The 27763-nt window shown below is 49.2% G+C and overlaps 1 protein-coding gene across 2 annotated transcripts in view; it reads right to left on the bottom strand.

The window, feature by feature from the left end:
* UBASH3B (ubiquitin associated and SH3 domain containing B) overlaps positions 1–27763 on the bottom strand; it is a 138717-nt gene that overhangs the window by 21327 nt on the left and 89627 nt on the right. Inside the window, exons 2-5 of one of the 2 annotated variants that reach the window (XM_060160634.1) lie at positions 11276–11329; positions 10341–10527; positions 8568–8766; positions 4904–5073 (exon numbers count right to left, since the gene is read on the bottom strand). In XM_060160634.1, coding sequence (XP_060016617.1) covers positions 4904–5073; positions 8568–8766; positions 10341–10527; positions 11276–11329 — 610 coding nt within the window. Of the gene's footprint in view, positions 1–4903; positions 5074–8567; positions 8767–10340; positions 10528–11271; positions 11330–27763 lie in introns of both variants that reach the window. The other variant, XM_060160635.1, reaches the window with a different exon arrangement.

Here is a 27763-nt window from a genome sequence, read left to right as displayed (position 1 = left end):
TGAGCGCCTCCAGGGCCGGTCTGTGTGCTCTGCTCTAACAGGGCACACGTCCAGAAGCTGACATTGACAGGTGCCCCTGGGGTCTGCAGGCTCTGAGGAGATCTGGATTCAGATCAGAAGGCGTTTCTTCTCTTTTCAGGGTACTGTGAGTATGTGCTGGCGCTCCTGGCTGTCTCCAGACTTTCCTTCAGGCATGTCTTTGCTTCAAAAGATACGGTTTTTAGAAATTCATCTGAAAACCTGTAGGTTCTCCAGTAAACTTCTATACAAACGGGGTTGGACCTAGTTTTCTCTGCTCCGTCTGCCGGGGTAGGTGCCATAATAGACCCTGGAAATGCAACTCACGGGAAGGGAGTCTTCCATGCAGATGTCACCGATGCCCAGATGGAGACTCCCCTAGGAAGGCTTTGGAAATGAAGTGTTCTCCCTTCCATGTAACTCAGCGGCTTAAACAAGACATGGTCCCTGCCTTCAAGAAGCTTTCTTTAGGGCTTCCCTGGTGGTGCAGTGGTTAAGAATCCTCCTGCCAATGCAGGGGGCACGGGTTCGAGCCCTGGTCCAGGAAGATCCCACATGCCGCGGAGCAACTAAGCCCGTGCGCCACAACTACTGAGCCCACGTGCCACAACTACTGAAGCCTGTGCGCCTAGAGCCCCTGTTCTGCAAGAGAAGCCACTGCAGTGAGAAGCCCGCGCACTGCAACGAAGACCCAATGCAGCCAAAAATAAAATAAATAAAATAATTTAAAAAAAAAAGCTTTCTTTAAACCTCCATTTTTAACAAAGGCCTAGAAAGAAAAATATCTTTCGCAGCCATCAGTGTGTCATGTCTGTAACCAGCTTTTGTCAGTGAACAGATGGAGACCACGTGTTCCTTCTTTGGGCTCAGAAAAAGCCCCCAGGGCCAACCTCAGGCTATGCCACTTGGCTGATTTATTCCACTTTTTGCCTCCTTTTCTGGTATATAGAAACATCACAGGCATAGGCATGAAGATACTTTGGAAAACATTTACTCCATTTTTGTTAACAGCAGGAGACCTCAATAGTAAGGAAAATATTTTCTGTGTTTCACGAGGGCTAAGAGGGGCTGTTCTATCCGCTCTTCCTTTGATCTTGAAGCTACCAGTGGCAGGCAAAATATTCTGGTTCCCACGCACAGGTTTTTAACTTTGGCCTCTGTTTTCTCATCTGTCAAATGATACCCGGACTATAAAAGTTAAATGAGACAACCTAAGAGAACTCCTGAGGCCTCTGGTACACAGAAGGAGCATAATTATTTCTATGACCCATGATGGCTGGCTTTCAAGGGGTTACCTTTCCGTCTAGCTGATGCTGACCCCTGAATCCTGTGCTGGGTAGGCTTGTGAGCTCATCAGCTCACTGGGGTCAAGGTGATACATCAGAGTATGTCAATAAAGAATTTCTTTCTGGCAGTTGCTAATGAGAGGAGCCAGTAAAAATATGATTTTCCCCCCAGAGAATGAACACGATAATGTACAGAACTTGGCTACCTGCTCCAGTGGATTTCTGATGTCCCCTTCAGCCCTAGATCTTCTTGCATCCCATCGCCTTCCCACTCCTCTGCCACAGACTCACTCAAACCACGTTTCCACACTAACCAGGAAGGTTTTTTTTTGCTGGGTTGTTAAAAGAGCTTAAAGAAAAAAAATCTTAAATCTATAGGCTAGGTATGTGCTGAGACACCAAAAGGAACATTCCTTTTCCGGGAACAGGGTGGAGAGGGGCACCAAGTCACGGGGAACAAGTCTAAACTCAACTCGGGTTCCTCAGACCCTCAAGTGCAGCATAGTCCTGGCTAACGATGCCTTTGACTTGGCAGAAGTGTCTCTTCTTTGAGAACCTCAAAAATGACTTGGGAGAAGAACTCATTCCTCCTTTCACTTGGGGGCGCTGGGCTAAGTGTTCTAGCTCTAGGCGATCTCCAGGGAGATCGAGGCACAGAAAGGTGCAGAGGGGACATCGTGTCCTGGGCAGAGGGTAGCTGGACAATAAGGAGCTTTGATTTATCGAATAATCAATAAGAAAACCACCAAGGTATTGCGGCAAATCTCAAATTATAACCGGTGCCCAGGTCCCCATAGCCCTTTCCCACTTACCAAAAGCGTGTGCAAAAGTCAGCCCAAGTTTGGGGGATCTCAGCTCACGTGCCTAGTTTTGTCCTATGTGATACTCTTTCATGTTTAGCATCTACTTGTAAGCACTCTTGAGTCTGTCTCAAGTATGTTTTCCCTCCCTTCCTACTTGGGGACTAAGCTCAAAGTTTGCTGACTGACATCTTGGGAAGGGCAGATACAGCCCCAGGTGATGACAGGAACTGACCCTCTTTGCCTCTGAAGCCCTTTTTACTCTCAGTAACAATAACAGCTGTGGCAATTTTGTCGTTGTCGCTATGCCCACTCTGTGCTGGCTCTTACGGTAGGACCTTTCCATATGTCCTCTAGTTCATGCGACAGTCCAGCAAAGTATTGTCGGCATTCTGCACACGAGAGAACTAAGGACTGGATTATTTTCTAGAAGTTGTAAAAGCGAATCTAACCACCGCTAAAGTGAGGGGGCCAGGATTTGAAGCCGTGTGTGCCCAACTCCAGAATTTATGCTTTTTCTGTAACTCTGTCCTTCCTCTAGATTTCTAGTGCTTGACACATAAAACTGGCGTGGCACACTGGGATCGCTAACGTGGAAGAGACGGTGTGAAGTACAAGCAAGCATTTGCAAGCCCACATCAAGTGAGCATCTGAACAGCAGAGGGGTGAGACCCCAGAGGGTTCCAAAGCATCACTTGCTGAGTGTCCTTGCCTAAACCACTGGCCTTCTCCGGACATCCGTCACCTCACTGGACCAGTTAATCAATCCTGCCTCCTGGGCACAGGAGGAGGAGAAAGGCAAGTAGAGGTTTACATATGCAGGAGGGCACAGCTAAAGCCAAATGACCTCGGACGGAGAACTTTATCAGGAGGAACAGTAATAAATGAGCTTTTACAAATAAGAGATAAAAGAGGCCATGTTATTTTTAGAAAATAATTCATGTGGGCGCTAGCTGCCTCTTTCCCTCCATGCCAGATGAGCAGAATGTGGGTCAGGCAGAAAAGCAATTACCCTCTGAGTTAACTGGAGGGCAGTGTTGATTAGAAGATATTCCTCGGAAAATTCCATCGCCACCTTCCTTCTCTTAGAAAGGTGACTTCTCACCGTCCATTGGCATGCCACCCTTGACTTTTTTTTCTCTGCCCTCGGAAGGAATCCAGCCAGCCACACCTCTCTTGTTCTATTTAGCGCTCGTGCTAAGCAAGTCCAGGAGATTTCAGAATTCTGAAGTAAGATTAAGCCCAGTCTCCTTGCTGTGTCTTTACAGAAACTTGCATCAAATGACTTGGAAGGAGGACATGACATTCCCATCAGCAGAGCCAGACAAACCTGTACGTCCCTGATACTCTCGGGCCCCGCGCACAGTCCTGGACCTTTGTCGTGGGTTGGCTCTTCCAAACACTTCCAAAACAACGATGAGGTCGCCTGGCCTAGACCCTGAATTTCTAACTCTTTCTCATATTTAAAAAACACATCTAAAACAGATGTTAAAAGGCTACGTAAACTAACAAAATATCAGTTCTTTTGCTGCTGAAAAACTAGGAAACGATTTATATGTATGTTTCGTAAATGTAGTTAAACTGGATGACAATTGTTGCAAACTCTGTGGTCTTTTTTTAGATGGGCTGCCCGTCTTCATTGGTCAGAACCCCTGGCTTCTGGCTTCAGTTCTGGTCCTAAATTGCTCTTTAGCTTTGGACCAGCCACTGAATCCCTATGTCTCAGCTTCTCCTTCAGGAAAAAAAGGACAATAAGACTCTTCAGAGATGGCACGTGCTTGTCCTGGAAAGCAATGTCAATTCCTTCAAAAGAAGGATGCCAGGACCGTGCCAATCTTTCTGCCTGTCCTGGAATCAGTTGTCCCTCTCAGGTCTCCCACGTGATACACACAAACTCTCACAATATTTGGTCTGTGCTTTCATTTCATATGGACCACATTTTAAAATTCCCTGGTGGTGCAGTGATTAAGAATCTGCCTGCCAATGCAGGGGACATGGGTTCGAGCCCTGCTCCGGGAAGATCCCACATGCTGCAGAGCAACTAAGCCTGTGCGCCACAACTACTGAGCCTGTGCTCTACAGCCCGCAAGCCACAACTACTGAGCCCACACACCACAACTACTGAAGCCCGCGCGCTCTAGGGCCCGTGTGCCGCAACTACTGAGCCCGTACTGCAACTACTGAAGCCTGCGTGCTGCAACGAGAAGCCACTGCAATGAGAAGCCCGCGCACCGCAACGAAGAGTAGACCCTGCTCGCCGCAACTAGAGAAGGTCCACGTGCAGCAACGAAGACCCAACAAAGCCAAAAATAAAATTAAAAAAATAAAATTTTAGTATGTTCCATGGTAACTTGCATGCCACAGATACTCAGCAAATATCCGTTAGCTACGTGTTCAGGGTTTGTTTGGGGTCTTTTTTGTATTGAGGTGTTCTCCTCACCTAAGATCAGGATGGTGTCTTCTACCTGTTAATACTGTGAACTGATAGAATATTTAAAAATGTATCAACATGCTTTTCTATCTATTCTCCCATTTCATTTCTATATCATTCCAGTAAGGTTGGCAGGGCAGACAGAACAATGGGGATATTACACAGCTCAGCCACTTGGGACCCAGAGACAAGAGATGCAAGCTCAAAGCTTCCCAGTGAACCGGCCAGTGCTTGGATGAAATTCCAGGCCAGATGACTCCTGGGCATTACTTCCCTTTGGTGTCCATCTCCCCACAGCAGCAAGTGCTACTGGTGTTGATGGCACCCCGGCACCCCTGGCAGAGTCAGGAGCCCCAGGGAGACATTACCTCGTGGTTAGCAAATCGGATATCCCGGGAGAATATGGTCGCCACCCAGTCGCACCCGAGTTTGACATCAATGTTCTGGGCGAGTTTCTCTAGGGTGGGCAGCTGGCTGGCTTGGAAGTGGTAAGCCAGGGTCACGTGCAGCTGCTTCTTATGAGGCTCCACGTGCACTTCTGGAAGAAGGAAGGAAAGAGGCAGCTGTTGCATCTCGATGGTGAAGACAAGGAAAAACACAGAACGGTGCCCTGATAAATCTGTTTCCCAAATAGCAGAGGACAGAGTCCCTCGGTCAGACAAAACCTGTGTCTCTCCTTCACAGCAGCGGAATAAGAGTGGGGCAGGGGATGAAAACCCACAGTCCGAGAGAGAAAGAGCCACATGTCTGGCTTTTCTGGACCAGCTGAGAGACAATCATTTTGACTGGCGGCTTCTCACAGCAAATCCAGATGAGTGTCACTGGCCCCACCATTCAGATGAGGAAACCGAGACCTAAAGGGATGAGCTAATTTATGTGGAAATAAGGAGCAAATTTTGTCATCATGGGACTCCCCAGGGTATCTTGCCTTCGTTTTGAAATCAAGCCTCTTAGCTTCTGGGTGGTTCTGATGGAGAAATGAGGGGAAAAGATGGATTATTTTCAAAGTTTAAAACAGGGTCTCTCAACATCATTTTGGACCAGATAATTCTTTGTTATGGGGGCTGTCCTGTGCATTACTGGGTGTTTAACTGCAACCCTGGCCCCTACCCACTAGATGCCAGCAGCACCCCCCAAGTTGTAACAACAGAAACCGACTCCAGACCTTGCCAAAGGACCTCTGGGGAGAGAGGGAGCAAAAATCACTCCGATTGAAAACCACAGGTTTAAAGTAGGCAGACTGTTATTCTAAGACACCCTAAAAAGCAAACCAAAAGACACCAGCCTACCTACACAAGGCAAGAGATTTTGTCTTTTGTCCGTCTTTCAGTGAGGGAGATTCACCTACTGTCCAAGCTCAAACACCAAAGAAGATGCAACTAGAGGGAATTTAGGGAATTCCAGAAATTAAGGGGCTTGCTCAAGTCGCACAGAGGTAGAAGAATTGCAGAAGTTGGGGCTGTGGTTTTGAGTACTTTTCTGTTATACCACATGCGTTTCTTTGGTGTAAGCCCCCCAAGGCGAGGGCTCTGTGTCCTGTTCATGGATTATAACCCCCCTATCCCCCAACCCGTGCTCAGCACCCCACGGGCTTTCAGTATTTGTTAAATGAATGAAGACACACGAATGAATCTCCTTAAACCATCAAGGATGGAGGATGACACTTCATCTACTCGCTGACGGAATCTGGGTCTGCCACACGTCTGAATACCATGACACAAGTTCTAGGGCAAAGACCTGATGGCCCGCTTCCCACACCGGGCCACCCAGTTCTCCGAGTCGCCAGCAGGGGGCCGAACCAGGGCCCAGAAGCCAGCCAAGCCCACCGGTTCTTGCAGAGAGGACTCAGATGTCTGGGGAGGAGCTGGCTCGCCCCCTTCCTGGCAGGAAAGCCTGCAAGGGCCCGCCTGCCTTTTGCTCAATATGTACTTTATGAACTGGCCGCGTCCTGGCTGAGACCTGCTTTACTCACTTGCGAATGATTTGGGTTTTGTGGCTACAACATTAGATTTGGTTCTTGTGGGAGTTTTAGTGGTTTTGACAATAGCTACTGTGGGATGAAAAGAGCCATTTCCCTGAGGTGGAGGGATGGGAACAGGAAATAATCTGCCTATGAGGCCATTTCTCTGAAATTTTATGCTCCTGTGAAGGGGGCAGGTTCCACCGAAGTCAGAGAGCAGAGACGAGTCCCTGGGGACGAAGGGGTGGAGGTGGGGCATCTAAGGAGAGCAGGCTCCCAATGCACAGAGGTGACCTAAGGGCCCGGGTTCCTCTGAGAGTAGAGACCTCACTGTGATCCTGTTCAGTGATGCTGGGCCCTCACCACACTCTTCCTAGAGTCCTGAGCCCTATTTGGGGATTTTCTGGTAGAAAAGGCCACTGAGAAATAGGCCCCGAGCTGGGCATGAAAAGAGCAGAGTGGGACACAGGCAGGTGAGGTGGAGGCCAAAGGTCAGGAGCCCAGGGAGCAAAGGGTGGGGCTGGCCAGCTGGGGCCTCTGCCAGCACTGCGTTCAACACTCAGGACCCGGGTGGGCAGCTCACGCCCTCCACTCTGATCAGGGCGATGGCCCACCGGCCCCAGCACCGTGCTCCCTCCTGCCTGCGCTCATGCCACCTGCCCTCCTGCAGGGCCCTATTCCCATCCGACGGATCAGCGTCTTCCCGGGGTGACTGTCCATTCTTCTCTGAAGGGGGCCCCACTCCATCATCCCATGGCGGGATGATGGCCTCTCTTCTCACAGCTCTTATGACACGGTGCCTGGAGAAACCACCTCTTCTTCCCTGTTGTGTTCCTCATGGATAAACACACAGTAGGTGCCCAATAAATACCTGCTGATCGTGATTTCATTCTAAAGGGACCAAAAAGACTCCCCGCCCCCCACCGTCTGTCTGTCTCACGGCAGGCGAGGCCCTTGCGGAGCTGTCTGCACCTGCAGTCACACAGGAAGGCTTTGCAAACTTCTGCCTCCTGTCCCGCCTCGCCGCCGCCCGCCTTTAAGTCAGCACACATCCTGAGCGTCCCTCCAAACTGATTCCTTTGACGGTAAACCTCAGTTGTTAGCTTGAACTGAGACCTCCCATGCAAAGAGCAGGTGACATTGTAAGGGGTGGATAAGGGCCCTTTTGAGGCTTAGGGGCCTGTCTACTGGGCTTCAGCAAGTCGAAAGGTGTTGGCTCAGTGGATTTGATGATTACTGGATGCTAAGTGGTTCCACTCTACTCTCTGTGCTGTATGACCCCCTGAGCAAAGACCTCAGTCCACACGGAGGGGACGGGGAGACCCAGATTAACACCTGCCTGGGATGGGGGTTTGGAGGAGGAAAAGAAGGTTCCTTGGGAATTCCCTGGCGGTCCAGTGGTTAGGACTCCACGCTTTCACTGCCGAGGGCCCGGGATTCGATCCCTGGTCGGGGAACTAAGATCCTGCAAGCAGGGCAGCATGGCCAGAAAAAAAAAAAAACCACACACAGAAAAGTTCCTTATTTCTGAACAGGGAAGAGATGGTGGGGCTGCAAAGGAACACATTTATAGTTCAATGGGAACAGTCATTTATGTACCTTCAACGTGGGTGTCAGGGAGTAGACACTGGACCTGCTCTCAAGGAGGTTAGCAGAACTGTAATTTTTTTTTTTTTTTTTTTTTTGCGGTGTGCGGGCCTCTCACTGTTGTGGCCACTCCCGTTGCGGAGCACAGGCTCCGGACGCGCAGGCTCAGCGGCCATGGCTCACGGGCCCAGCCGCTCTGCGGCATGTGGGATCTTCCCAGACCGGGGCACGAACCCGTGTGCCCTGCATTGGCAGGCAGACTCTCAACCACTGCGCCACCAGGGAAGCCCTGAATATTTTTTAAAGGGGCAAGAGGTGTGGGGTCCTGCAGGAAACGGCTGTGTTCTTGGGCACGTTCTGCCCATTCCTGCAGGACCCTCTACCTCCCGACTCCACCCTCCTCCTCCACAATAATTTCCTGTCCCTTTCCTTCCCGACTTTCCAATTCCCAGGGCCCAGGGCAGGCCTGGCAGCTGGAAGCTCACCGGTTTTGGAGGCAGCCTCCGCAGCAAAGTCGGCGGCAAACTTCTTGAGGACCTCTGCGCTGTCTTCCTTCACGAAGAGGCCGATGAAGTTGGAGGAGGTATAGAGCTCCAGGGGCAGCGGGGCTGAGAACTTACATTTCCAGCGACTGACGGTGGTCTGCAGGGCTTCCCCCAAGGCGTCCACCTTGCTGTCCTCACACTGGCAGGGAAACAAGAGGCTTCGCTCAGAGACAAGGGGAGACGTCTGCCGCTACTCACCTTTGGCATCCTCTGCCCAGAGCTGGAGGCTGCTAACTGAACCGTCATTCCTGTCTGTGAGCAGGGAGAAGACCTGCAGCCTCCCAATTATCTGGAAATGGATTATCCGACCAGTCAATTAAACTGGGGCGACGGACAACCTCTCCCCTCCCTCTCTCCCTGCTCCGATGTGCTCCTCTGAGCCCCGCCAGAATGCAGTAGGGCCGGTCCAGCAGAAAGCAAGCATGAGGGATGTGCCAAGAGAGTGTACAGCACCCCCCGATAAGTCGTTGTGTGTTTTCTACAGTTTTGCATCGTTTGTGCCTCTTCTATTCCACTTACATGATCCAAAGTTGACTCTACCTCCACCCCCATGATACTTGGGAAGAATGAGACTCCAAGAGCTGCAATATCCTCATCCTCCCCCCGCCTCCCCCGGGCACTAGAAGAAACAATGAGAGTGTCTGAAACTCTGAATGCTTTTGAGAAAGAGCCTGGATGACTAAGAGGAAATGATCATCATTTTAATTTTCAGCATGAATGGTAAAAGAGAAGGTGTTAGGAACATATTTTCACCTATAAAAGGTGGAGATGGGGGAGAATATGAATGAGATTCTGGAAAAACAACCCCCAATATTAGAAAAACATATTGTCTTAAAATGCTACCATTCTGCTTCATTGTGACTATAGCTGGACACGTCAATTCTTCTCCATCTCTGCAGAGAACCAAAGTAGATGCAATATGTTTACATTTATTGGAATGAGAGGGATTTGATTCAGTCTCTGCATAAGCTTCATGACGGCGAGAATTCTGGGCTAGGTAACTATGGCAGGGGAAATGCATCCTAGCCATCTCTAGAAAGATCCAGCACGGCACAACCTGTGGATGGTGTGCAGGAGGCTAAGTCTCTCCCCCATCTGTAGACTACGTTTTTCACCCCCAGCTCTCTAATGTCTGCTCTTTCCTCGTGAGAGGGGAGGGAGATGACAGACGGGAGAAGCTAGGTTAGAGAATCCATTCCCCTTGTGGCTACCAGACAAGTGTGTCTCCCAGTGGGTCAGGCTTGTCCCCTGGGTCCTGAGGAGCACACGGTCATCACGATGCCACACCAGACCCAGGGTGCACCTAGGTCTCGGCAGGTGTTAGAAAGAGGACCAGGGTGAGCAGCCGTGGACCTCACTGATTCCTCAAAGGCTCACCCAACTCTGGAGCCCGTGACTGTTTCTACCAACATCCTGAGAGGCTCCCAGCTTTTTTTTTTTTTTTTTTGCGGTTTGCGGGCCTCTCACTGCTGTGGCCTCTCCCGTTGCGGAGCACAGGCTCCGGACGCGCAGGCTCAGCAGCCATGGCTCATGGGCCCAGCCGCTCTGCGGCATGTGGGATCTTCCCGGACCGGGGCACGAACCCGTGTCCCCTGCATCGGCAGGCGGACTCTCAACCACTGCGCCACCCAGGAAGCCCAGCTCCCAGCTTTGACTCCAGTCCCCCGGGGTTGGAGGGATGCAGGTGCCCCGGGGTGGGGGGCTGCGGCTCACCATGAAGAACTGGCAGAGGGTGATGTGAGGGAAGATGTTGTGCGCCTTGTTCTTGCCGCAGATCTGTTTCGACTGCTGCCAGAAGTCGGAAAGCTTCTGCGCTAAGGGGCCGGTGGGGCGGAGGTAGAGGACGTACTCCCGGGGCAGGGGGTCATCCAGGAAGGGGTCACCGACGTGGGAGAACAACCTGCCAGAGAGAGGGGGGCCGAGCACGCCTCACTTGAGAACAATGGAAGCAAAGGGAGAACTGACATCAAGGTCCATCCTGGGCAGCCTCCACCCCACCAAGCACCGCCAGCGGGAGGGTTTTCAGTTTTGTACTTTAAAAATCTACCCCTCGAAGCTCACACTTTGTAACCAACTCTCAGATGCACCAACTTCTCTACTCCTGCCTGTCCTATCGCATGGGCATCCCACGACTCCCTCCTAAGGCCGCTCTCCAGGAAGTGTTTTGGATCAACCCCAAATCCTTTCCCAGGCCATCAGTACTGTTCCAGCCTGGCCTGTCCCTCCAGCTCCGTCTAGGATTAAACGCATGTGCCTCCAAAGATGAGGGAAGCTTGGAGGGTCACCTTGTGGGGTCAGCCCTGGGTAGCGATATCCTGGAAGGTAAGTAAGTAGGATATTTCTAAATCCATTTGCCCGATATCTAGGATGAATCTTTGAGTGGAGGAGGGGGCGGAAAGCATGACAGAGGCTCTGTCTTGGAAATGCTCTGAATTTCTTTGACAGCTCTGAGGAGAGCACACTCTGGGGCCAGGATGGGGGAGGCGAATGGCTCGATGCACAGGCTGGTCACATGGTCTTTGGGATCCTTCCCCTCCCCCCACCACCCCCAAAGGGCCCGTTAGACACAGGCTGCACATCCCTGCTCATCCACATACACTTAGAGTTAATTACATGCTATTTTCTCAATTTATTTATTTCATACCAACCAGTCACATGCTGCCTGAACACTTCTTCCTCCTGTGGATGCCAAGGCTTTTTGTCTGGAAGAAGAAATCAGATTTCTATTGTTAGTATTTTTAGCCTCCTATCAGCTTTTCCCACTGCAGTGGCAAGAGTTGGGTGTGAAGCAGGCACTGTTAAGCCTCCTCAAGGGTGTAGGGGAGACACCTGCAGCAGGGCACCCCCCCCAGGGGTCACAGCAAGGCACAGGGAGGTTAGGACTTGTGATTAATTTCCATGTAATTAGCATTGGATTTGCACGCAGCCTAACAGCCCATGCCATCTATTTTTAGCCATTTCCACATTAGACTTTTATTTTTGCTTCCCTAAAGGTTGTCATGTCTTGCTTTTCCCTCCTTCCCTTTCACCCACTCACTCTTCCTGACCCAGATCCCCTACAGAACATTTTCTCATTCGCAGCCTCCTGGCAAAGTGTGCTAGAAAATGGTGCTTTTTAAAAATTTTTTTAAATTATTTATTTTTTATACAGCAGGCTCTTATTAATCTATTTTATACATATTAGTGTATATATATCAATCCCAATCTCCCAGTTCATCCCACCCCCACCCCCACCCCCCACCACTTTCTATTAAGGCCATTGAGACTTGAGGTTAAATGCCCAGAAGGACAATTGGTCTGCTTTAAATCCAGTGCCTCCTCCCACTTTCCTCCAACTACCACCAGCAGCCTCAGACTGGATCTATCGTCTCCAACAATTTTACAGACATCTTTGGGGACGAGTAGCACTTGGTAAAAGGGGCTGGCTGGAGAAGGGCGGCTATCACTCCCACCGTGGGAGAAACACTCAAAAGTTCTGTGCATGGTGGGGCAGGATCACAGGGTGGCGCTGGCAGCGAGTCACTGCCCTGCTCACGAGCGTACGAGGAGAGCGCTTCTGAAACGTCAGACAGGTCTCCAAAAGCCAAATAGTTCTGGGTTTGTATCCAGCTTTGCTACTTGTCCGTCCGTTCAGGCATTCAAGTTTATGTTTGCTCAGTACATACCTACTGAATTGCTATGACTTTGTCAGCACTGTGCTAGGCTCCAGGAATACACTGAAACACAAGACTTATATGGTCCCTGCCCTCAGGGAGTTTTCAGTTGAGCAGGCGTGAAAATGTCAACTGCACAAATAATTATTACATGGGTGGTCAGTGCAATGAGGGGAGAGCACAGAGAACCTTAAGCACAGAGGATTGGGACACCTGATCTGGGCTGAGCCAAGGGGGAGGGTGGGGTGGGCTGGGTGTGAGGGGCTGTGGTGATGGAATTCACTGAGCACTTCTCCTCTACAGTGAGGAGCCTTGAACAGTGCCTGACTCACTGGAGGTGATCAATAATTGGTTATTCCTATCCCTTTATACTACCCCAATTCAGGGTCCTTGGGAGAGAGAAGAGAGGGCAGGAATTTCTAGTTTAAACTGATGCTCTTCCCAAGCACCCTTTTCCTGACTGTCTGCTGAACCCAACTCCTCCTGCCTTTTCCCGGTACCTCTCTGGAGCAATAAGAACCCATGATGCTGTGACAGTCACAGAGGGTCAGATTGGAAGGGACCTAAGACATCAACTGGGGCCCCAATTTCTTCACTTGACACAGGGGGAAATTCAGGTAAAGGACGACAAGTCACGTGCTTAGGGCAGCCTGGCTGCGGTGAGTGCTGAGTGAAGGGCAGATTCCAGCCTGATTCAAGGCCAGCCTCAGTTGCTCTTTTCCACAGTCCAAAGAGAATCCCTTCTTTTCCCCCACGAAACTCTGAGCACAAATACCAAATGATCAGAATAGAAAAATCTGCACAGCTAAGTAGAACTGCATTCTAGAAGACAAGCCTACTTACAGTAAGATGAGGTTATGAAGAAGGAAGACCTCAGAACCCCTTGGAAGAGAAGCCGGTGCCGAAAAAGCTGGAAACACAGGAAACTCCTTCCCACACCTGCATAAGGTGCTTAATTGTTGCCAAGATGCAAGCCCTGTTTCCTTTACCACTTACTAGATAATCAGAGGTCACCTGTTGTGCTTTTTCCAAATCCTCAAGCCCTGTACCCACAAAAGAACACAAAACATGGTCTTTTAGAGGTTAGAATCTTTGAGGGATTAAGTTCACCCAAAAAAAGACCCATTGTTTCAAAAACAATTGGGAAAAGGAAAGCTCGCTTGCAGTGCGATGTGCTATTTATATAAAGGATCCAATTTTTTTTTTCCTAGGCTCTTCCCCCAAAGAAATATATTTTATCTGAAGTTTAATTTATTTTTCCTTCAGCACTAGGAATGTCCTCTGGAAATGAAAGATCTCATTAAGTTATGGTCCCTGTAACTCAAAAGCCAAGTGTTGGAGAGGATTCAAAGATACAACTGAGAAAGATAATGAAAGGTTTGTGTGACAAGGCCGTGGTGAAAGGCTAAGGAAACACCAGTTCTTTTTTCTGAAGAAGACAAGTCTGAGAGGTCCTCAGGGTTATGGAAGGTTATCATATCTGTTGTAGCTTTCCTAGCGAGGGTCAGCCAAAGTAAAAGAAGCTTTGGCAATAGCACAAGGGGCTCACGTTAGATTCCGGAAAGAACGTCCTGGCAGTAATGTGCTTTAAAGTGGCTTTTTGGTTTTGTTTTGTTTTGGAGAAGTTTCTAGAAAGTAGTTACCGATCTGAAACAGGTGTGTGATTCTCTAGGCAGGAGGCTGTAGGAGGAGTGACAGCACTGCTTCCCTCGGGTCCTGAGCCAGAGGCTGAGCTCTGCTACTCCTTCACCCACCGCCAGGCTGATGGTGGTTTGTGCTGTGTCTGTTCCCAGAACTCTGCCCACAAAACAGACTGAACACAGGCAGTGGCAGAACATCTCGCCGCTCCATCCCACTGAGGAAAGCCTGTTGCCATAGAGTTGCCACCTCCATGGTCCACCGATGGGGTAAATGCCAAGAACAGTGGGGTGTGTGGGGTAGACCCCAAACACCAGGCTGAGCTTGAACAGCTGCTACCCTCAGAGTGACTCAGAAGTCGGCAGAGCCCGCTGGGCAGATAAAGGGGAAATATCCCTTTAAACTCCAAGGAGAGATTCCTGGATCATAGCAGCCATTGAGTTGGGACTTTCATGGTAAGAATCAGAGGGACGTGTGAACTACTGAGATTCTGCTATTACACGAGAGCACAAATTTGACTTCGGACCCTGGTCCTAACCTTCCCAATTATGTCTAGGGTTCATTCTTAGCAGAGTGTGGGGAAAAAAAAAAAAGTGATGCAAACTCTAATGCCTAAGGATGGGGAGGAAGAGCACAAAGCAGATAAAAGCAACGGCTCATCAAAAAACTCAGGCACGCAGCCGTGAGGAAATTAGCCAGATGGGGAGGAACGAGTAGCGCACACTGATAGCCTTGCTTTACTGCGGCTGCGGGGGCTGGGATTCCTGCCACTGTCTGCCCGCAGCTCGGTTGAATTTTGGGTCCGTGGTGGCTCTGGCCCCAGAACTATGGCTCTACCCAACCACGAGGGTCACAGTTTGTGGGAGGCAAAGCAGCATCCTTCCTTCCTCCCTTCCACCCTCCTTCCCTCCTACTTTCTTCCTACCTTTCTCTTTATTTCCTTCTCCTCTCAAGGAACTCCTACCGGGAAACCAAATGGACCAATACACCAAAAATAAAACCAAGAGTTTATTGGGTGTCGCTGTCTCAGCTGAAGTTTGACTGGCTGGAGCCCTTTCAGAGACCATGGTCTCTGGTACCCTCGGCTGGATTCGGGCCTGATGAGTGGATTTGGGCTGGTCCCATGTCCGGGTCCAGCAGGATCCTCACTCCCTCTTCAAAACACACATTCTGAGCCAGACTGGAATTTCCTGCTTAAGTGTCACCCCGGCTGACTTCCTCTGCAGCCACCCTGGTGCTCTGGGTTCCACGGGGGTCTCTGACACTCTCGGTAGTTCAGGTCTTCTCAGCCGAGAACCAGCTGTGTGCTAGGCACTGTGTTATCACCAGCAAGCAAAGAAGAGGGAAGGACGATCCTGGACCTCAAAGAGTTCAGAACGTAGATATACAAGCAGCTTCTTACAAGGCGATACGTTAATGGCCATAAGAGATGGGCCGAGTGTGCTAGGGCTGCTCTGAATAGGGATGCTAACTCAGTAGTGGGGCATTTAGCGGGGCTGAGGTTCTCAAATTGTCCACAAAGCTACCCTAGGTCAGGATACCACAGCAAACTCAGAGGTGCCATGGGACATTGCTAATTTTGGAAGGAAACAAAGCCACCTTCATCATCTGTTGGGCATCCCGTAAGCTACTAGTTCGAGGTAGTTACAATTTCTTTTTTAAAAACTTTTTATATTATATTGGAGTATAGTTGATCAACAATGTTGGGATAGTTTCAGGTGTACAGCAAGGTGATTCAGTTATACATACACACGTGTCATTAGTAAGTAGTTGCAATTCTTTAAGAATGAAATAAAAATATTTTTCTTTCAATTTTGTGTATTATTTTTTCACACGGTCCTTAAATTGTTAGCAGCGACTTATTGAGTTGTTTGGATCTAGCTACTAAATACACAGAACCATTAGGTATTTATGTTGGTCTACAAGCTCTATGTAAAAATTACTCAGACTCTAAGGGTGCTATGAACTGAGAAGGTTGGGAGTCCGTCCGGGAAGAAACAATGATTGATCTGGATCTTCAAAGCAGAGTCAGAGCTGGCTAGAGAAATCCACAGGGAGAGAAGGGCATCTGAAGCGAAGACCACATCAAGAGCTAATATAGGAAGGTGAGAGACAGCACTGTATGGGCGGGGAAGTGAGAATTTGGTGATACTAGAGCAAAAACGGCAAGGCTTGAAGAAGGTAAAAATGAAGCTGGAAAGGGGACAGCTCACAAAGGTCCTTGTGCTATTTTAGGGCTTGGACCTGACTGTTTTATGCAGCGGGGAACAATGAAGGCACGATCAGATTTGCATGTGAGGGTCAGATTCAAGGGAGATAAACTGTATGCTGGAGACTATTTAAAAGACCTTGACAATCGATCAGAAGAGGGACACTGAGTCTTGAACTATAATGAGGGTGGGGATGTTGCCTAAGATGTTTGGGTTGTTGACTGAATGAAGCTTGGAGACGGGTTAGCAATTGTAGCTTGAAGGCCTATGTGGATGGTGCAGACACCCCTGAGTGAGAATGCAGAAACAAGTTTGGGCTGGGGTGGCAATGGGTGATGAGTTCAGTTACTGTCCCCTGGAGAATCTGGGGGTCTGGACTAACGACATCTACACCAAGTATCATTAACAGACTCTGGGTCTGGTTTAGGGTACCATATCCCAAAAGCTTTCTCTGTTAGCTTGACTATGATTCCTTGTCTCTGTTTGGAAGCCAGACACTTCTTTTAGGCTCCCCACTGAATTCCTATTTCCTGTCTAAGGAATACCTTCAGCTCCAAACTTGTTCAATACTGAGGTCAGTAAATACTCAAGCCATCCATGGCTTAAGCAGACAGGTTACCCAGACCCCTAGGTTCTCCACGCTGACTCATCTCTCACTCATAGAGGGGAGTGAATCCCTTACTTTATTGCACTTGACAAAACTCAAATATCTGACACCTGTAGTGAAAAACAACAGGCATTTACATTATATAGTAATGTAAATAGTAATATATTTCCTCAAAATAGTAAGACCTTGATTCAATTAAGTAGAAAACGAATTTGTTGAACTTTCCAGTTACTTGAAGTTGTTCGGTCCTTGGCTTTGGTAGATGCATGCTCGTGGCCTTGGCATCCCATCTGCTCTGTGCATTGGTTCTCTATGACTAAGGACTTATTTGTGCAGGAAAAGAGACAAGGGGTCAAGTAGGTAATCCTCCAAGTGGGTAACGCTCCCTGTGCAACCAAAGTTAAATGGTATCATTCTTTTGTGTAGCTAAGACAATCTCAACTTTTAGAAACATTTGAAGCTAATATAGGATTTTTTAAAAACGTTCACAGCATCCAGGATACCAATTGATAAATTTGCAACATCTAATACTGTGAATTCAATTAAAAGATGACCCAATTAATCAGATATCTCATTCCTTTTCCAGGATCTGCACTAGACCGGGGCCAACAGATAGAATCCGACTACTTCTATTTTTCTTGGTTGGAGAGTCTAGTCCTATAAAGAGGCCACTGGCGCCACGAAGCCAAATTGAGGAATTCTTCTAGAGTGTATCTGCAAAGCAGACGGTGCTTTGTAATGTGGTTTTAGGTGGAAATACAGAGGCTTTTATTGTGCTCCATGAAGAGTTACCTGCTCAGTGCCAGCTTTTTTTTTTTATTAATTAATTTATTTTTGCTGCTGTGCGCGGGCTATCTCTAGTTGCGGTGAGCGGGGGCTACTCATCGCAGCGCGCGGGCTTCTCATTGCAGTGGCTTCTCTTTTGCGGAGCAGGGGCTCTAGGCACGCGGGCTTCAGTAGTTGTGGCACACCACGGGCTCTAGAGCGCAGGCTCAGTAGTTGTGGCGCACGGGCTTAGTTGCTCCGCAGCATGTGGGACCTTCCTGGACCAGGGCTCAAACCGTGTCCCCTGCATTGGCAGGTGGATTCTTAACCACTGCGCCACCAGGGAAGCCCCAGTGCCAGTTTCTTTATGGATGATTTGAGGCCGCTTGAGCCTGCCTGCAGCTGACAGCTATCCTGAGAACAAAGTGCAAACAGGTAACTCTGCATCTCTGTTCTCTAGTAGGAAAAAAATAAGGATAAGGAAGTCCACAATTGAAGGCCTTCTATGTATCAGGCACTTAGACGTTAAGCCTCATGACAAATGGTGAAGCCGGTATTGTGAGGAGCCTCCCTGGATCTGGGTGGCTCTACCCTGACAGGTCAGCTGTCCAGTCACCTCTGTGGTGGTCCCAATCCAGGGGCTGGTTCTGGAGGCAGTGACCAAAGTCTGCATCAGTCAAAGGAGTATATTGAGTAGTCAAAGCATGAGCCTAGGGCTTCCCTGGTGGCGCAGTGGTTGAGAGTCCGCCTGCCGATGCAGGGGACACGGGTTCGTGCCCCGGTCCGGGAAGATCCCACATGCCTCGGAGCGGCTGGGCCCGCGAGCCATGGCCGCTGAGCCTGCGCGTCCGGAGCCTGTGCTCCGCAACGGGAGAGGCCACAGCAGTGAGAGGCCCGCGTACCGCAAAAAAAACCAAAACCAAAGCATGAGCCTAGAACCCTGGGCAGTATCTCAGCCAATGGTCTCCAAACTCCATCCTCTCTGGAAACCCAGGGAGAAGTGGCCCCTAAACCTCTCACTGGGTGTGATCCTGGAGATCTGGGGTGCCTTCCAGGTTGTAATGGGACTTCATGGCAAGAGAGAGTATCCCCCATGAGCAGAGCCCCCATCAGGAGCAGGAGGGTATGAGGATGGGGTGGATGAACACAAAATACAGAGCAGACAGGAGTCCAGGCTCCCCAGTGGCCAGCGATGGGAGATGCTTCTAGAGTAACCAGCGTAACCCCCTGAATTCACATCCTGCAGCCCCCTCACCCATTACTGCCTATTAATCGAGACTTCAGTTTCTGATATGGTTACCCTCTTGGCTACCAGTGGCCAATAAGATCCTTACAGATTTAATCCCACTTTTAATTGATGATCAGAGGCCAAATGAATGTGGGGGAGCGTTTGCGGAGCAGCTAAGAGCTACGCAAGCCAAGGAGGGGGCAGTGGTGCTATTTTAGTAAAAGTTAAATAAAACTAAAGGACAGGCCGAATACTGTTATCCCAGTGGATCCCTGCAGCTAGAACACGGGCGCTGGTTTGCAGCTGCCATTTCCCCGAAGGAAGTCATTTCCCAATTTGGAGGTTTCGTTTTTTCATCTCCAAAGAGGAGGTGATGAAACTGCACACAAGCAGGTTGAGAAAGAGAGATGGGACATTTATAAAGTGTTTTGAGGTCCTCAGAAGTAACTAGAAGTGATAAACTGTGTCTGTGTTGACAAAGGATCTTGAGACCATCCTGTCCGTTCCTCCTTAGGACCAGACAAGGTTGTACTTTCTTCAAGGTTGTATCTTTGAAAGAATCTTTCCTGTTCTTACAGACCTTAAGAAAAGGGGATTCAACAATGTTTCTGTTTTGCTTAATAGCCCTTGTGCTCGGAAAGTCCTTCCAGCTGTGCCCAAACTTATGCCATGTTTTCTGTACCTGGTGGAGTTGGTCACTCTTTCCTATATAACAAAATCATTTATTCTGTCACTTTCACACATGGGATTCTGGCTACTCTTGGTCACCAAGGCCAGTAAGACAGGCTTGCAAAGAGCCTGGGCAGTTCAGTCTAGCAAGTACGTCTCCAAAGTCTTTGCTGGCTCTGGTCTCCTCCCTGTGAAGCTGAAGTGGGGGCAGTGAGAGGCCCATCAATACACAGAAACCCTAATGGCCCGACCCATTTCCTTCGGAGGAAATGAACCTAATGGAGGACGACATATTGATCATAAAGACCCAGTTTCACAATCAGTCTCCTGGCGGTGAACCCTTTCAGTTGGCCGGGGCTAATGGCCTGAGAGCCATGCATCTAACAATCAATGGGATAGAGTAGGCCTGCCAGGGGGCTGGGGATGCTACCACCAAAAGGCCGATCAACGGGAAGAAAAAGCTGTGGGCTTTTATATGAAGCTAATCAGAGATGGAAAAAAAAAAAAAATGCTGAGCTATCTGGGGGCTTAAGAAGGCTTTCCAGTGGAAGAACTTCAACCTGCGGTGAAGCCCTTCTTTCTCTCCTATCACCAAGGCTCTACTTCCCAACCCATAAAGAGCCTATTAGGCCACTCTCCACAGGGGGTGCTTAGCAGGGAAAATGCTGCTTAGGTCCCCTGGTGTTTTTATGTGGTGGGCCCATCGGCCGTGCGGAGAGGCCTTGTTTTGTTCCTGCTAAGAAGGGGCTGGGGCTCTGGCCTCTGCTGTTAAGGAGGAAGCCGTTTGTAATGGGGAAACCAGCCATTAGACCATGGGTGGTGACATAAGAAAATACATTTCTCTTTGCCTCTAAGTCTCCCTGGGATCTAGACAAGTCCTTTCCTCCCCCTAAGACCAATGAGTTTCTGCATGGAGGCACAAGGGAGTGTTTGCCGTGTAAAAGGAGCACATTCTTGGGAGCCCACCTCTTACTAATCGTGGGACTGCGGACAAGTTAATTAATCTGAGGATTCGCTTTCCCAGCCTCTGCCATGGGGCCAACGATACCTACCCTGTAGGATACAATGATGACTAATATCAATAACAGATCAGGTATCTGAAGAGCTCGGCACAGCATCTGGCACATACTAGGTACTTAAAAATAACATCTGGGGCTTCCCTGGTGGCGCAGTGGTTGAGAGTCCGCCTGCCGATGCAGGGGACACAGGTTCGTGCCCCGGTCTGGGGGGATCCCACATGCCGCGGAGCGGCTAGGCCCGTGAGCCATGGCCGCCGAGCCTGCGTGTCCGGAGCCTGTGCTCCGCGACGGGAGAGGCTGCAACAGTGAGAGGCCCGCGTACCGCAAAAAAAAAAAAAAAAAAAACATCTGTACAGATGCCTATGCATATTACCTAACAATCTTTGCAATTTTCCCAGAATAAATGTCTGCAAGTTCCATGCTAATAGGAATATTTCAAGACTGGGCACCAGCTCCCCTCTCTGCTAAAACAATCTCCAACCATCTGGGAAGGTCTTGAGGAGTACATGAGATTTGGGGGAAGAAAGAAAAGCTTTCCAGATAAGGCAGTAACACAAGAAAAGGCACAAAGGGAAAACCAGCCAGTGATGTGTGGCTGTCTGGAGAGCTTCCACTGAGGGGGGACACAGCCCAGATTGTCGGGAGGCAGGCAGGGGAGTTCAGATTCCATCAGGAAGGAAGCTGGGAGTCACTGAGAGGCCCTAAGCAAGGGAGGGACAGAGTTTCCGCTCACTGCAGGAATCCAAGGGGAGGAGGGAGAGCCAGCCCCGATCTGGGTGTCTATGGTTATCAGGCACTGGCGAGACTGGCCAGGGTTCCCTTCCTCCTCTGAGATCCTGTTACTAGTGCTCCCTATGGGGCTCTTTATTCCCCACGCCGCTGCGGAGAAATAATAGCTGAACCACCTCCCAAGGGAATAGGATACAAGTGTTAAACGTTCAATCCATGGGCTTCCCTGGTGGCGCAATGGTTGAGAGTCCGCCTGCTGATGCAGGGGACACGGGTTCGTGCCCCCGTCCGGGAAGATCCCACATGCCGCGGAGCGGCTGGGCTCGTGAGCCATGGCCGCTGAGCCTGCACGTATGGAGCCTGTGCTCCGCAACGGGAGAGGCCACAGCCGTGAGAGGCCCGCGTACCAAAAAAAAAAAAAAAAGTTCAATCCACTGTACATGCTGAACTATTATTATTCCCTGAGAAACAGAGGATCAGAAGCTGCCTGTTTTGCCCGAGGACACACAGCAAATGGGGGACTCAAGGATCCCAGAATCAGACGAAAGGAAATCACGAATGTGGTAGTGCCACTTAGTCCAGTCCCCTGCCTATAAATCTTGCCCAGTAAAAATGGCCAAGATTTATATTTTGATGATTATCTCCTCTCTCCTCTCTGGGACTTTACCATTTCTGCGTACTTTCATACACTTTTCCTCCTCTACGAGAGACCTGAGGATGGAACGCAGGTCTGGGCTCTAACTAGCCGCTCGGTTCAGTTTCACATTAAGGCTTCGGTCTCTGACTCTCTGTCAGTCCAGAAGTTTCTAGGTTATGGGTTCTATAGAAAACCATGGAAATCAGGCACCCCTGGAAGGGCATTGTCTGTTGTGCAGAGTCTCTGCATCCTTGCAGAGGAAAGTCCAGCCGGTTTGGGGGCAAAGGTGTCCACTGCATAAAAGAGCGGCACTGTGGAGGGCGGGAAGGTTAATACAGAGCCACAGGGAGCCCCCAGACGCCTTTCAGGCCAGTGGCCCAATGCGGAAGTGCTCCGAGGTGTGTGGAAGGCAGGAAAGCTCCTGCAGGAAGACACAGGAAGCCGAGAAGTGACTGTGCTCAGGGAGGTAGGACGTGCCGGGGAGAAGGAGGATGGGGCTCAACCGATAAACACGACAGGAGGGCTGAAACTTTGCTCAAGACTTTGATATGATCACTCCTGGGTCCTCCTAACAGCCCCGAGAGGTAGGCAGAGTACCCTTGTTACTGTCATGTCACAGATGAGGAGGAGGGAACAGAGAGGTTCAAATTCTAGTGCAGCTCACACAGCAGCGTGCGGCAGAGGGGTGACCCGGACTCTGACCCGCTTTTTCTTGCCCAGAGCTCTGAGGTACGACTGGGCCCATGAGGTTAATTTTGGCCGCAATGATTGGCAGGTGGGATTTAACGCGCATGGCGGGAACAGCCCCACCCACACCCCACCATAAAGGATCTGGGAGAAACAGATGAAAAGGAGGAATCATTCCAGGTTGCAGAGATTAATTTTTTTCCTTCTCCCATTTCCACCTCCTCCCTCTCCAAGCCACTAGAATCAGCTAAAAATACTTAAACAGGGATGGTTTTTAGTCCTTCAGAAATAGTTTCAGCCCAAATCTTCATAAGAGGCTCTGACTCCCAGCATCTGTGTGTCAGAGAAAAGTACAGACCAAACAGAGCCATTGTCGCCATACACCGTCACCACATACCTCATCAAACAAGTGATTTCTTAGCTAAGAGGTAGTGAATGTTTACTAAAAGCCGGGCAATGTACTAACATTTTAAATAGAAATGATCTCATTCAATCCCTAGCTCTTTTGGGGTAGGTGCCATTGTTTCCCTCACCGAACAGGTAGGAAAAGTGAGGCTTAGAGAGGCTGCAGAATGTGGCCGGGAAGAGGAAGGTGTGGCATTCAAGTGTGTGCTCAGCCGCCAGGCCACACGTCCTCAGAGCAGATGGACGCCAGGACCAGCGCGGCCACTGTTTCTGGATCACAGTGAGGCGAAGTGCAGTGACAATCTTCCATGGGAACTTGCTACAAAACACGACGGCACTGCTTTCTCAATCTGACTCATGACAGTTCATTTGTTTGTTCATTCACTCAAATATTCCTTCACCAGCACGTGTCGTGTCCAGATCTGTTGCCGGACACTATGCTGAGGGCTGTGAATATAAAGATGTTTGGAAACCATGGCTCCTGCCCTTAAGGGAAGTCACCCCATGACCACTTCAACAAGCACATATCAGAAAGAGGAGGAAGCCAACCTTAATGGCACACCTGGTATGTACTGTGCATTTCCAGGTATCAGCTTATGTGATCCTTAAGCCAATTTGGTGGAGTGGGTATTACTGCCTGCATCTTAATACACGATGAAACTGGTGTAGAAAGATTAAGAACACTGTTCAAGACAGTCCTGGGATCAAAACGGGTCTTATTTTCAAACTCATTTCAAACTCATGTTCTTGGCCGGCATCCCTCTTTCCCACCCCACCCCCATGCCTCTCCCTCCACTGAAGGATGGAGGTCAGTTTCCAAAGGAATACATGGATAAACAAAAATAAGCCCTGGATTTGAAGAATTAAGCTGAGGGTCTTCTACCAGGAGGATGGGTTATTATCATGGGATTCTTGGGTGGACCTCTGAAGGAGGATGTGAGGCAGAGGGACACCACTGAGTCTTATGTGTGGCCCAAACTCTACCAGAGCCAATCCCATTCTGCTGCCACTTATTGCAAGAGGTATTTGTGGCTGGAGAGGGTGTGGAATATAGGAAACTCTCCTACACTGTTGGTGGGAATGTAAGTTGGTGCAGCCACTGTGGAAAACAGTAACGGAGGCTCCTCAGAAAACTAAAAATATGATCCAGCAATCCCACTCCTGGGCGTATATCCAGACAAAACTGTAATCCAAAAAGATACATGCACCCCTGTGTTCATGGCAGCACTATTCACAATAGCCAAGATATGGAAACAACTTAAATGTCCATCAACAGATGAATGGATAAAGAAGCTGTGGTACATATACACAATGGAATACTACTCAGCCATAAAAAAGAATGAAATAATGCCATTTGCAGTGACATGGATGCAGCTAGAGATTATCATACTGACTGAAGTAAGTCAGAAAGAGAAAGACAAATACCATATGATATCACTTATATGTGGAATCTAAAATATGACACAAATGAACCTATCTATGAAACAGAAACAGAATCACGGACATAGAGAACAGACTGGTGGTTGCCAAGGGGGAGGGGGCTGGGGGAGGGATGGAGTGGGAAGGTGGGATTAGCAGATGTAAGCTTTCATGTCCAGAATGGATAAACAACAAGGTCCTACTGTATAGCACAGAGAACTCTATCCAATATCCTATGATAAACCATAATGGAAAAGAATGTAAAAAAAAAAAGTATATATATGTATAACTGAATCACGGCTGTACACCAGTAATTAACACAACATTGTAAATCAACTGTACTTTAATAAGAAAAATAAGAATAGGAGATTTAAAAAAAGACACTGAAGTTGTATTAGGGTGATGGATTACGAGTAATCTTTTCTTTTCTAGCAGTTTTTCTTTATTGTTACATTGTTGGTTTAATTTAAAAAGTTAAAGCATAGAATATGAGAAATGCATATATAATCAATTTTATTTTCTCAAAAAAAAAAAAAAGGAGTAATTTACACTAGGGAAAAAAAAGAGGTATTTGTGGAGACCAAAATCCAAGCTGGCAAAAGAACTGGACAGTCTTGGAGTCCACTGTGTGAATGACAACCAGTGTAGTTGAACCCGTGATAGGAAGGGGCAAAAAGAGGCGTCAGTAAGGGCCGCAGGGATTCAGAGCAAAGCGGGGTAGCTAGTTTAGACACCTGCTGCCACTCAGGGCTCAATATAAAGCTTGCCCATCCTATTATTACAGACCATCACCTCCAAGAACACGTACAACCTCCTTACCGTGTACCCTGCACCTTCCGTGGCCTCAGTCCTGTCTGCTCTTCAGCTTCACCCTCAAGCATGCTGTTCCCTGGATCCTGTCTCACACTCCAAACCTTCCTCCTGTGTGTTCCTGTTTCTGCAAGGTCAACCCTACCCTTGGTTACCTGGATGCTTCCTACCTGCACATGGAAGTGGAGTGTTCGTCTCCTCTGGAAGCTATCCCTGACTGGTCTGGGCACCCGGAACATCCCGTACGTGGCTGCACCCCAGCGCCTCCTGCATTATATTTAAATGATCTGTCTTGTGCAATAGACTGTGACCTATATGAAGCTGAGACCATTTCTGACATTCTTCGCAGTCCTAATAAATGATATAGTATTTGGCACAGAGTAGGTGTTAAATAATTTTTTTAAAAAGTGAACTTTATGAAGATGTTAAAGGTCTAGATATGTGGCAGAGTCTACGGTGACACCCTAGTAATCTCTGCCTGCTGGCATTCACTCTGCTGTATAATCCTCTCCCATAGAGTGTAGGTGAGACCCACCAGAATATGAGTCTGGCCAGCCCTATTGCTTCTGTCCAATAGAATATGGCGAAGGTGACGGATGTCACTTCTGTGCTTCCACTGTGATACACATAAGACTCTAAGGGACTCACTGCCCTCCTGGCCTTGAAGAAGCAGCATGTTGTGAACTGGCTATGGGGAGAGTCACATGTCAGGGACATGTCAGTGGCCTCTAAGACCAGACAGTGGCTCCGAGCCAACATCCAGCAGAAAACTGGGGCCCTCAGTCCTACACCAAAAGGAAAGGAATTCTGCCAGCAACCTGAATGAGGTTGGAGGTGGATCCTAGTTGAGCCGCCAGATAACAACACAGCCCGGTCAACAGCTTAATTGCAACCAGACTCTGAACAAAGAACCCAGCTAAGCCCGGACTCCTGGCCTACAGAGACTGGGAGATAATAAATGCGTGTGTTTTAAGTCACTAAGTTTCTAGTGTGGTGTAATAGAAAACGAATGGATGTCCAGCTTTTCAGGAAAGGGAAAAGAGGTAGGAAAGTAACACCAGTGGAGCATTGGCTGGTATAAGCTAGTGAGCCCAACCTCAGCATTAAGCAGGCACCTCAGTATTTGATGCAGGAGATGGGAGGCCTCCATCCCAGAACCAACCGAACCTGGCTAGTCTGAGTCCTTCGCCATGAATACATCCCATCTCATTCCTGCCGCCATTTAAATCTGATTTAGGCTGTTACTTGGCCAAGAGTCATAGGTTGGTACTTAAGGGAGGAGGTAAATGGAGCGGCCAGAACACAGAATCAGAGTCGGACAGAGCGGGGCTGGAACCTGCGGCTGCTCCCGTCAAGATGCGAGACCCTGGGTAAATGGCCTAACCTCCCTGAGCTCAGTCCCCTGGGTAACCGAGGCTGATTTCAGGGCTCTGTTACAGTTATGTGAAATGGCAAGAAGTGGCAAGTTCAAGGTCTACGCTCCCTTCCCAACCCCACCACCCGCTGCCCTCCCTCACTTTCCCTGGCTCTAAGGTTAAGGCCGCTATGGGATTCTCCTGGACCGAACAGGTCTTGGCCGATGCCTGGGAGGTTTACGCTGCAGCTGAAATCCCAGGAAATTCTACCCTGCCTGTTCCAACGCCGTGAGGCTGCTGAGAGATCAGGCCAATTTCCTGAAATGACTTACTGCTTCCCCTTTCACGGGCACTTTCTATATCATAAATGGGACTTGACCAAACACGTTGGGAAGCGAGAGCTGTCCTAACTCCCGTCCCCCAGACCATCACCCCTTTGCCACATCATCCAGTCCCCTGGGCCTTTGCCCCCAGAGCTCAGGGAATCAGGCGACATCCCCTCAGATGGGTAGAAAGCACACTGCCACCCTGGGTGGCCTGGGGGCCCTGAGGAAGCATCAAAGGAGAGCCTGTTTTTTGTTTTTAAATAAATAAGCTCTTGTTTTCCCATTAGACTTCTGAGAGCTTTAAGCCCTTCTACCTCACAAGCCCTCCTCCCTCAATGCCTTAGGAGGGAAGGAAACAGGAAACAGAATGCAATCACTAACTTTATTTTATGGATAGAGAAATACAGCCCATTTGTCCAGTATCCCACAGCCTGGAAAATCTAGATTTATCAGATGTCTACTAATACCCAGGACCATGTCGGGCACCCCTGAGCGTGACAGTGTGTGTGTGTGTGTGTGTGTGTGTGTGTGTGTGTGTGTGTGTGTGTGTGTGTGTGTGTGTGTGTGTGTGTGTGTGTGTGTGTGTGTGTGTGATTTCAGATTCTGCTAACAGTGTACGTATTAAGGTATGATGTTGAGGATGCTCATGGAATCTCACGCCTCTGAGATCAATCCTCTCGTGTTACAGATGAAGAACTAAGACCCGCCCAGGCAAAGGACAAGCACAGGAAGCCAGGTTTCCTAAGTCTCTGGCTCTGCCTTTTTTGCTTAGACCGTGCTGCTCGATTTCCTTTTGATCTAGCCCCACTTCTTTAGCCCCTGGGCAGGTGCTACTTTGCTCAGAGGCCCTGGGACCCCCTTCTTAGGGAGCAGCGCCAGAGGGGACCCCTTGGTTTGCCTCAGGCCTTTCAGCTGCCATCTTGGCAGGGCAGCCCTCCCGCCCAGGGTCCTGCTTCCTTCTTTGACCTCCTCCCCCCAC

The sequence above is a fragment of the Lagenorhynchus albirostris genome, chromosome 9, assembly GCF_949774975.1.
Source record: "Lagenorhynchus albirostris chromosome 9, mLagAlb1.1, whole genome shotgun sequence".
In the NCBI taxonomy this organism is placed as follows: domain Eukaryota; kingdom Metazoa; phylum Chordata; class Mammalia; order Artiodactyla; family Delphinidae; genus Lagenorhynchus; species Lagenorhynchus albirostris.
This window is presented reverse-complemented; position numbering and strand designations above follow the sequence as displayed.